The 11,840-nt window shown below is 34.3% G+C and overlaps 1 protein-coding gene across 15 annotated transcripts in view; it reads right to left on the bottom strand.

Moving 5' to 3' along the window:
- Nucleotides 1–388: 388 nt before the first annotated feature.
- The window catches only part of LRRC9 (leucine rich repeat containing 9), a 125,039-nt gene continuing 113,587 nt past the window's right edge, over nucleotides 389–11,840 (bottom strand). For 8 of the 15 annotated variants that reach the window (XM_026000584.2, XM_072761676.1, XM_072761679.1 and 5 more), the window contains 4 exons: nucleotides 8,886–9,026; nucleotides 4,566–4,710; nucleotides 2,799–2,967; nucleotides 389–670 (listed from right to left, as the gene is read on the bottom strand). In XM_026000584.2, coding sequence (XP_025856369.1) covers nucleotides 523–670; nucleotides 2,799–2,967; nucleotides 4,566–4,710; nucleotides 8,886–9,026 — 603 coding nt within the window. In that variant the 3' untranslated portion in view covers nucleotides 389–522. Of the gene's footprint in view, nucleotides 671–717; nucleotides 2,968–4,565; nucleotides 4,711–6,883; nucleotides 7,014–8,885; nucleotides 9,027–11,840 lie in introns of those variants that run through there. The other 7 variants (XM_026000589.2, XM_072761680.1, XR_012002199.1 and 4 more) reach the window with 5 other exon arrangements.

The raw sequence follows: 11,840 nt of genomic DNA, 5'->3' as shown, positions 1-11,840 counted from the left end.
GATCTCAGAGTTGTGAGATTGAGCCCTGCATGGGCTCTGTGCTGAGCATGGAGCCTACTTAAGATTCTCTCTCTCTTCCTCTCTTCCCTTCTCTCTCTCTAAAAACAATTAAAAAAAAATATGTATTACAAGTTAATTTACTTTCAAGAAGAAATTCAGATATAATTAAAAATTTACAATAAAATGGTAAGATATATCTAAATTTAATGATGTATAGTACATAAAAATCAAATAAGAGATCTCAAATATATTACAAATGCATAGAAAAAATGGCTACAAGAAAGTGTGCTAAATGTTAAAGGGATGTTGAATAATGAGGTATGTTTTTCCTGCTTCATACTTTTCTGATTCTTGAAAATTCCTTTTCTCTAAGTGAAAGACAGTTACATTTACTTTTCCCACCCAGTTTATTATTTAAAGATAATTGTCATTACAAAAGCAACATATATTCAGTATTTCATTTATACAAAATCATAAAAGAAAAAAGCCGATGATACCAAGTTAGTAACAGAGAACAGACCATCATTGGAGCACTGCAAGGAAAGCAGTTGTCAAAACTAAAGAGCAATAAAGACATCTTCTGGACATCTTAAGAACTGCATAGTTGTTTTTTAAACAAAGGATCTTATTTCCACCTAAGAGCAATAGTGGTTTAAAAACCACCCATTCTCTGGAAAAAATAAAAAATAAAAAATAAAAAAAAATAAAAACCACCCATTAAGAAGTATCAAATCAATCTATTAAGTTTGAAATTTTAAATGTTACATGATTACTTCATAAACATACAGCATTTAAAGATGAAAAGATACAAATTATTGCATATGCATTGGAATTAGTTTCCAAAATATCTTTCAGCCTATTTCCAGGTAGATTATAAAATACACACATTTTAGTAAAAATTTATTTTCATGTAAGGAACATCTAAAATAGTAGGAAAACTACATGCAATGTTGAACCAATACCTGGAAAATTTTAGTAGAATAATTCATGAATCATACAGGCCATTTATATAAAAATATGATTGGCAAGTGAGTCATTAATTTAAAGAACTATGTTTAATAAAACAATGTAATTCAAAACCATATTTGATTGATTTGTGATCTGTCCGAGTACTATGCAGCGTAATGTTTTAGAAAAATTATTTCCAGTGAAATACAATTGTTAAGGGTCTTGAATTTAAATGTGTCCACTCAGTTTGTCCTTTTTAGCCTAAAACTGCTTGTAAAATTATATTACTATGGGTACAATTAACAAATCCTTTATTTGAAATAGTATTTTTTTATTCTTAGAGCATGAATACATGGTTGCACCAACTCTTAGCCACCTTTAGAATGTACTACTGATGCCCATAATTTGCATCTCTAAACAAATCCTAGGGAAGATACGGTTTAAGGTATTTTTTCCCAATTATAGTCCTAAAATACTAATTTGTAGCTCAGTGAACAAAGTTCAACTTGCTTTAGTAATAGTTGTGTTTGGTAAGAAATGTATGCTTTAGTTTTAGGTAACTCCAACTAAATAAATATTCAACAAATAAAATATACTTATTTGCTAGAATTGCCTTTTTTAGTATCTTAATATGACAGTCTACAATAAGATTTTGTAACTAAATGCTTCCAATACTAGGACTAAATATTTGATTCTCTGTTTTATGTCACTTCTATCTTTTCAAATTGTATGATATAATGGTTCATGGTTTTTCTAATATAGGAATTCAAATGAATAATAAAGGTAATCATAATGAGAGTTTAAGAGGGGTGATATTAAATAAAATTCAACCAGGGTGATAGAGATTATATTCATATGGAACTGAAGTGCTTCAGTAAAATAAGTAACATGATTATCTCATATTTTTTTTCACCAGCTTTGTCTGCTAGTTTTTGTATAACTCCTAAACAGAAATAGGTTTCTTTGTGTATATTCATTTCTCTAGGCAGTTTCATTTGATTTGATCTTGGGAAGTACTGCCAGGAATTCTATCAGAAATAAAATATTTATGAGTCAAATAATTATGACTTATTTTCTTAATGGATCAGCTAATTTAAGGTAATTTTACAGTAAAAAATTTTATATGTGTTCAATTTCAAAAAGACAGTACAACAGAGAAAGTGATCCTATTCTTGGCCATCTAAAAATCAGGTTATCCTAAGGAGTCCGCAGAATGTGACCAGACTAGCAGGGAAGTCAGTAGAGCGAGAGCCAGGCCTACCCTCGGTCTGCTGCTGAGTTGGTCACTGATATATGACTGGAGCTTGGCTATCAAGAAGCTGGTGGACAGGAAATAACTGGAAATCTAGGTGGACAGGTGTTGAGCAATAGAGTGGATTCCTGATGAGAAGTTGCAGGTTCTCAGGCATTGAGCTGGCTACTAGGGCTAGCCTCTCCCAGAGGAGAGGCTTGAAGAATTTAAAAAATTCTTGGGCTTTGTGATTTCAGAATTGAATTTTTCTCTTGTTGAAAATACAAGTGAACTGCTTTGCATATTTGAGAAGTGATTTGGGAGAGAATGCAATTACAAGTGTTTATTTCAGTGTTCATATAAGTATTAGATGAGAACTATTCTACTTCAACAGCCATTACTAAGCCTCTTAGAATTATGATCTAAATACACAGGACTTTGGGAAAGTGGGGTGAATGTGGGAGAAGAAGCCTTATGCTGACAGTTTTTCCCAGCTCTCAGTAAGCAAATAATAGTAAAACACAATATTTCCTATTTTTTTATACATGACTAGCAGATTTGGGGAGTGTTTTTTTTTTTTAATGATGAGAAATGATATTAAAACACAGAATAATTTTACCTTCCCTCATCCGGGTTGCTCTGGTACATCTGTGTAGTTGGAGATGCCATACTCTGATGTGATAAAAGAGGTGGAGAGAGATTTATCCCTCTGAGTTGCCGAAAAGCTATTTCTGCATGGATGCTCCGAGGATTATTTGTCAGAATGCCTGCATTCTTGTTTTTTTTGTCTGAAATTAGGAATTGTGGAACAATGAGAAACACTAAGTAATAAAATGAATTAAGTAATAAAGCTTTGTTGCCCTTTTGTTGAATGTGCACTGTACATATTTCATAACATGTATTAAACATCTTAAATAAAAATACAGAATTGGAATAGATTTCTAGCACTTAATGCTGCTTAAATTTCTCTGAGTTCGTGAATCTATTTGATTGTTTCTAGGTAATTTTTAAAAATATAAATATCTAGAGCTCTGTATCATAATAAATGTACAAAGTGACCATAATTCTATTTTTTTTTTAATTTATGATAGGCACACAGTGGGAGAGAGAGAGGCAGAGACACAGGCAGAGGGAGAAGCAGGCTCCAAGCACCGGGAGCCCGACGTGGGATCCGATCCCGGGTCTCCAGGATCGCACCCTGGGCCAAAGGCAGGCGCTAAACCGCTGCACCACCCAGGGATCCCAGTGACCATAATTCTAAAACAAAACAAAACAAAACAAAACAAAACTGCGGCAACAGTCTGGAAACAGGAGAGAAATTACAGGACTTTTCAAGAAAAACATAAAAAATAGTCACACTACAAATCCTGAAGACAGAAATCTGAGAAGGATGTTATGGAGATGAATCCAGGGTTGAACTAGTGCCGAAAAAAAAAAAAAAAAGATATTAATGACATTCCTGAAGATGACGTTGTACTGTTGAGGAAGCTAATAATTTGGCATTATCTCACTTTATTGACAGTTATGTCTACTAGACAAAAGCATAAAAATTCTCACTATGACTAAAATCTTAAGTATTTAGAAGTATGAGATATAAGTTGAACAAAAAATAATATCTTAACAAAGTAAATTATTTTGGGTTTCTTTTGACTGAGCTTCCTTTAAAAATAATCACACAGAGCAATCTATTATCCTTAGTAGACTCTTAGACCATTATATAATTACTGTGATTTTGAATTTTATTCTCTAATAGTGATCCCATGCAAAGTGGGATGTAATAAGGAATGGAAGAGGTGAAGATCTGGAAATACACAAAGTCTTGATCAACCCTAAACTAAAATGTATATAATAGAAGGAATTATTTCCATGCCCTGTCCTTTTAATGGACTCCCTGCTTTAGAGCTCTACCTCTTGAAACTCTTCTCTAGTATTAGCTTCATGGTTTACTTGTGGTTTCAGGGATAAAGTCTGATCTTCTCTTTGTGCTCCAAGAATTGTTGTCACAGATAGTTTTAAACCTTTGACTTTCTACTTTTAGAAGGACACACAGATGAATTGGTTTTAGCAGTCATGTGCTATGAAATACATAAAATGAAACAAAAGCTTTGAAAATAAGTAATTCAAGAAATAATTGTGCAAGTATCACAAAGTTCACATTATGAGCAAATGTTTAGGTACAACATATTAGTAGTTGAGCAAAACCTCAAAATACTGTAGTCTCTGAAGTCAGAATGACTACATGAAACTTGAACAAATGTGCAATTTTAGGAAATGTAAATTTAAAAATGCAGTTTTAAGAAATAATGGAAGTCAAAGTGAGATTTTTGTTTCAAATGCAGTGTTTTGTTCATTTGCTTTTACATTCACTAAGAAACTGTGAAAATACCTTCAACTTCAGGAGTTAAAGTGAAGTCAGATCCCAAGTAATGGCTAAATCCCCCAGGCATTATTACATTCGTAATCTTCATGGGAGGAGCTTTCACTTGGCCAAATGATCCACCATCCATTGGTGAGCTGGTAACAGGAATAAACTACATAATAAAAGAAAAAGAGTTAAGAACGGCTCACCTTCCAAAACTCAGATCAATAGATTCAGTCCTTACCACAAGCCCTATTTGATAATCAACTTAAAATTCTTTAGTTCAAGAGTTATATGACTAAACTGAGTTGGTTTGAGGCAGAACCTGTGAGAGACTGTTGAACCTTTAACCTCCCTCAGAACCTTACGTTCTGGCTTTTCAGATGGCGTCATCCTCATCACGTATGATGGTGCTTCCCCCTTTCCAAAGGGTCTTAACAAGGTAAGTGCAGAAAATGAGAATAAAGTTTTCCCCCCTTTGTTTCTTTTTTACTGAGCGGGAGTTTTCAGTTGGTAAGAGTTCTATCTTCTACATCTTCATTTTCCTCATCAGGTGCCTTGCAGTTAGTTAATTAGTTTTTCAAAAACAAACAAGTAAATAAATTGGGGACTAAGGAAAGCATCTTATAACAATCACTTCTAATGAATGAGCTCTCTAAATGGTGTTTACATTTTAAGTTAGTTGAGGATTAGGAGGCTTTTAAAAGAATTTCAGGAATCAGCAAACAGAAGAGGGAAGTATTTTAGACTGGAGACTCTTGGTTTCTCTAGAATTTTATGCTTGCTCTGTCTTCATTAAGACTGACCTTGTTTCTATTTTTAAAAATATGAATTCTTAATAAAATGATTCAACTTATTCAGACATACAGGCTTTTGTCATTTGTGTAAAATGACTGATTGCCCTGTTTCAATAGGCGTTACCAAGAATGTAGCTTTATAATAAGCACTGAAGTATCAGGCTTTTTACTAAAGCTAGTTGTCCCAAATTCCCTAACTAATTCCTTTGTAGGAGTTCCCATCACTAATTTAGAATGCTGTCCAATTTTCTTCTGAAGCCAAAAGCACCAGAATCTTCTAGTTTAAAGGTCAACTTTAGAGTTCATGGATTCCCTCTTTACTTGCTGTTAGAAAAGGAAGAGCAGTAACTGAAAGAAAAATAAATTAGACTGAACTGACAAATTCTGTTTTTGTGTCTCCTTAGTAGCTCAGTTTTGTTCTATCCATGAAAATAAACATTATTATTGAAATTTTAAAAAGATTTTATTTATTCATGAGTGACACAGAGAGAGAAGCAGAGACATAGGCAGAGGGAGAAGCAGGCTCCCTGCAGGAAGCCTGATGCGGGACTGGGCCCCAGGGCCCTGGGATCACCACCTGAGCCAAAGGCAGATGCTCCACCACTAAGCCACCCAGATGTCCCTGTTATTATTGAATCTTAAAATAGATTTCTCTAAAATAAAGACTTGAAATATTCCCTTTATTTTTTTAACCTGTATAGATGAATCATAAAAAAATAATGATTTTTAATAAAATGTTCACATATAGAGTAAGTGGAAAAATCATTAAGTTCTTACAGATGGCACTGATTCAAATGGCAAGATTATGTGTCTAGATCCACTCAAGACATATTAATGTATCATAGTATGGTAATGGGAAAAATCTGACTTTACTATGTGAAAAATGGAAAAGAATAGCCAAGAAGCAAATCCTTTAGTGAAATACTCATCAATTAAAATTTGAGTTTATGGACTTTTTCTGCTATATGAAACTAATCAAAAAATACTTATGAAAATTGGGATCTTTAAAGCTAAGTGATTTCTTTATATGTAATTTAGCGAATTTATACATAATTTTTCAAATTTAGTCAACATTACCTTAAAATAGAATTTATAAATTTCAATGTGATAGTTTTTATAGGTCTCTCACTGGAGCCCTTACAAATATGGTATGGGAGGCAGAATAATGCCCCCTCAAAAGATGTCCACATCCGACTCTCCAAAACCTGTGAATACATTACCTTCCATGGCAAAAAGGGACTTTACAAGCATAATTACATTGAGTTTAGAGATGGGGAGATTATCTTGGATTATCTAGGTGGTGCCAGTACAGTCACAAGAATCCCTATAAGAGAGATGGATCAGGAGGATCAGAGACAGAGAAGATGTGATAATGGAATCAGAAGTTGAAATGATGCTATTGCTGGAAGAGGGCCATGAGCCAACGAATGCAGGTTGCTTCTAGAAATTTGATAAGGCAAAGAACAAATTCTCTCCTTGAGCTCCAGAAGGAATGCAGAACTAACTGCCAATGTTAAGCCCTGTAAGACTAGTTTTTGGTTTTCTGACCTCCAGAATTGTCAGATAATAAATTTGTGTTGTTTCAAGCCACTTAATTTGAGGCAATTTGTTGAAGCAGCAATAGCAGGCTAAAGTTTCCTTTAGTTTTCCACTTCTGGAAGTAAGAAGTGACTTGCTCCTGGAATACAGAATAGAGAAAAGGAAAGGAGGCTTAAATCACTGACCTAATTTTTATTATTATTATTATTTTCTCTCTTTTGAAAGACTGGGGCCTGCGACAATAATTTCAGTAGATCACATTAGATGGTGCTCTTTCTTAGTTATAGCATAGAAATAAGCAGCTAAGATTTTTTTCACAAAGCATAGTTTTCAGAATAATTTTTGTAGATATAGCCTACAGATGAACCAATTTCCTTTGCCTAATCCAGATAATCTTTATTAACATTGTACAACTTTAAGTCTTGCAGGTCTCTGTGGCTACTTTGACCTATAATAGAAACTCCTTGGTTAACCAAAAAAAGTTAAGGTTAATGAAAATATTCAGGGAATAGTAAGGAATTATGTGTATAATTCATGTCTATTTTTAAAATTTAAAACATAAATGCACATGCACTCATCAATCTTGTGATGAAGGGCTAAGGCCTCTTCTGTAAGTAAGAGTCCCTCGATTGGTATTTTATCTAATTGTTTGTAGACAAATGCATCCTTAGAGTTTTGCCTACAATTTCCAGTTTGGGTTTCTTGAAAGTACCAAGAATTTAAAGACATGTGGAGAAAATTTGAACACAAAAGCTGTCAAAATTTTAAAAATAATTTTTCCACATACTGTGCCTGAATTTTTATAATTTTCCCCATATTTTACAATTTTTTCCCAACTTAATTTGACATTATTTGTGCATGTATGTTTGAGATTGATCTTTACCCAGATTTTTCAAAGTATCTCATTTTGGTTTTCATAGAAACATAGAAATAATAATTTTAAATTTGCATTTGTAGCATTTCTGTTTATTTAAGATAAAAGAACTGACACGTAAGTTTTTGAAAAAACATAGCCAACTCTTGATAAATGTGTGAATCTATTACTGAAGGCAGAAGTGGACTGGAGAGGAGCCTCTAGTATCAAACTTCCAGTATGCTCTGAGAATCCATTTGGTTTGCAGAAGGGATGGAGAGTATTGGGGAATCCACTGACTTTAACTAAAAGTATCTACAGTAGTCTTACCTCTTTTCTCTTCAATATGCACTTTAAGAGTAATTTTTGTTCACTGACTAATGTCCTTGCTCTCTGACTTTCACTTACATTAGAGGTTCACTTATCTTCTTACTGCCCCACCCTAGTCTAAATCTTATAATCTCCCTCTTGGATTATTCTAAAAGCCTCTTAACTGGTTTCCCTGCTTCCAGCCTCTTTCTCAAACCTTGCAAAGGCACAGCTCTATTAAGGTTACTTTTTGTTCAGAAACCATAGCTTTTCTTTGTCTAGTCTTGTGGAGGATGGTCATGAAGAATCCTGGTGGTCAAGGACATAATTTCCTAATGATATCCTTTTGTGGCTTCTGTCTCTAATCTCTTTCATGTCATGGTCAGATACCTTTTTAGGGTTTGTGGGTAAAATGTGCAATTTTTCTGGCCAAAAAGAAAAGCAGTTCACATCTCCCTTCTTAGATGAACTGCCTAGTCTGGAGAGCTGAGGTCACAACTTCCCTTCCTATCTGCTAAACTCTAAGAGCTTGTTAGTTTCTGTTTATAGAAGTGATATGTTATAGATTCTTACTCTCTAGCATTATCTTGTATATTGAACAAGAGATACACAGATTTTAAATAATTTTCTTTATGCCAAATTACATTATGGAAAAAGGAGCTTCCATGGAAATTTGTGTTTGTGTGGATGTGCTCTATTCACCAGGTCAAGGTGCTTTTGACAGTAATCACTAAAATACATATTAAAGAAATCTACAAAAACATCTTAGCCCAGATTTACCCAGTAAATTGATTTTAATTTACTAATAATTATATATTTTAAAAGGAAAAGTATAAATAGAAATATTACCGAAGTTTTCTTTGCTTGTAGCTCAGAGAAGTGAAATTCAGCTTTTGCCCTATCATCTGAATTCACAGGAATTCCATCTAACATCTGTAAGTTAGGCAACCGAAATATGAGCACGTGGCGATGTAATGTTTTTCTGCAAATCTGAATAAAGTTAAAAATAACAATTTATTCCTTTAAAAAACCTTTTATTTCAAAGATTAACCTTTATAGAGAGGGCAATTTAACACAGGTAGTAAAAATGACAAGTAATAGCTAATTTGTTATAGTAGATGATACAAATATGGGCTCCCTTTTTGAAAGTTTTCTCAATTCCCTATTATACTAAATGAAGATCCAAGCTTTTCTTTATTGTTATTTTTTAAAATTTAAATTCAATTAGCCATCACCAGTTACACCTACCTCCCCTCCAGCGACCCTTGTTCCTTTCCCATAGTTAAGATTCTCTCATGACTTGTCTCCCTCTCTGATTTCTTCCCATTCCGTTTTCCCTCCCTTTTGCTATGCTCTGTGCTGTTTCTTATATTCTTCATATGAATGAACCATAAGATAATTTTATTATACCCTCCAGTTCCATCCACATTGATGCAAATGGTAAGATTTCATCCTTTCTGATGGTTGAGTAATATTCTGTATATATATATATATATATATACACACACACCACATCTCCTTTATCCATTAATCTGCCAATGGACAAGTCAGCTCTTTTCATATTTTGGCTATTGTGGACATTGCTGTTATAAACATTGGGGTGCAGGTGCTCCTTCAGATCACTACATTTGTATCTTTGGGGTAAATACCTAGTAGTGCAATTGCTGCCCTAGTCAATTAACTTCTTGAGGAACGTCCATACTGTTTTCCAAAGTGGCTGCACCACCAGTTTGCATTCCCTCCAACAGTGTAAGAGGGTTCCCCTTTTTCCACATCCTTACCAGCATTTGTTGTTTCCTGACTTGTTAATTTTAGCCGTTCCAACTGGTGTGAGGTGGTATCTCACTGTGGTTTTGATTTGTATTTCCCTGATGCCAAGTGATGTTGAACATTTTTTCATGCATCTGTTGGCCATTTGTATGTCTTCTTTGAAGAAATGTCTGTTCATGTCTTCAATGGATTTTTTGACTGGATTATTTGTTTCTTGGGTGTTGAGTTTGGTAAGTTCTTATAGATCTTGGAAACTAGCCCTTTATCTGATAAAGAGATTTGCAAATACCTTCTCCCATTCCATAGGCTGCCTTATAGTTTTGTTGTTTCCTTTGCTGTGCAAAAGTTTTTTTTATCCTGATGAAGTCCCAATAGTTCATTTTTGCTTTTGTTTCTTTTGCCTTTGGAAACGTGTCTAGTAAGAAGTTGCTGTGGTCAAGGTTGAAGAGGTTGCTGCCTATGTTCTCCTCTAGGATTTTGATGGATTCCTGTCTCACATTTCGGTCTTTCATCCATTTTGAGTTTATCTTCGTGTGTGGTGTAAGAAAATGGTCCAGTTTCATTCTTCTGCATGTTGCTGTCTAGTTTTTTCAACACCATTTGTTAAGAGACTATCTTTTTTCCATTGGATATTGTTTCCTGCTTTGTTGAAGATTCATTGACCGTAGAGTTTAGGGTCCATTTCTGGGTTCTCTATTTTGTTCCTTTGATCTATGTGTCTGTTTTTGTTCCAGTCCCATACCATCTTAATGATTACAGTTTTGTAATATAGCTTGAAGTCTGGCATTGTGATGCCACCAGCTTTGGTTTTCTTTTTCAACATTCCTCTAGCTATTCTGGGTCTTCTGGTTCTATACAAATTTTAGGATGATCTGTTCTAGCCTTGTGAAAATGTTAATTTTATTTTGATAGGGATTGTACTGAATGTGTAGATTTCTCTGGGTAGCATAGACATATTAACAATATTTGTTTTTCCAATCCATGAGCATGGAAAGTTTTTCCATTTCTTTTTTTTTTTTTTTAAGATTTTTATTTTTATTTATTTGAGAGGGAGAGAGAGAGAAGGAATGGGGGTGGAGGGGCATAAGGGGAGGAGGAAACTGACTACCTGTTAAGCAGGAAGCCTGATGTGGGGCTTGATCCCAGGACACTGGGATCATGACCTGAACTGAAAGAAGACCCTTAAGTGACGGAGGCACCCAGGTGCTCCCATTTCTCCATTTCTTTGTGTCTTCTTCAATTTCTTTCATAAGCACTCTGTAGTTTTTAAGAGTACAGATACTTTATGTCTTTGGTTAGGTTTATTCCTAGGTATCCTATGGTTTTTGGTGCAATTGTAAATGGGATTGACTCCTTTAATTTCTCTTTCTTCTGTCTCATTGTTAGTGTATAGAAATGCAACTGATTACTGTGCATTGATTTTATATCCTGCCACTGATGAATTCCTGTATGAGTTCTAGCAATTTTGGGGTAGAGTCTTTTGGGTTTTCCGTATAGAGTATCATATAATCTGCAAAGAGTGAGAGTTTGACTTCTTTGCCAGTTTGAATGCCTTTTATTTCTTTTTGTTGTCTGATTGCTGAGGCTAGGACTTCTAGTATTATGTTGAACAACAGTGGTGAGAGTGGACATCCTGCCATGTTCCTGATTAATTGTAAAACTGAAAAAGCCATGCTTTTATGCATGGAGGACTGTATCATTTATTGATCCAAAAATTTTGATCAACCTTAGGAGAAAAGCTCTCAATTTTTCTCCACTGAGAATGATATTCACTGTGGGGTTTTCATATATGGCTTTTATGATATTGAAATATGTTTCCCTCCATCCCCACTCTGTGGAGAGTTTTAATCAGAGAAGGATGCTGTATTTTGTCAGGTGCTTTTTCTGCATCAGCTGAAAGGATCATATGGTTCTTTTCCTTTCTTTTATTAATGTGATGTATCATGTTGATTGATTTGCAGATGTTGAACCACCCTTACGTCCCAGGAATAAATCCCACTTGGTTGTGGTGAATAATCCTTTTACTGTACTGTT

This window comes from Vulpes vulpes, chromosome 6, assembly GCF_048418805.1.
Source record: "Vulpes vulpes isolate BD-2025 chromosome 6, VulVul3, whole genome shotgun sequence".
NCBI classification, from domain to species: Eukaryota; Metazoa; Chordata; class Mammalia; order Carnivora; family Canidae; genus Vulpes; species Vulpes vulpes.
The sequence above is the reverse complement of the archived record's forward strand: the minus strand, read 5'-3'. Positions and strand labels throughout refer to the sequence as shown.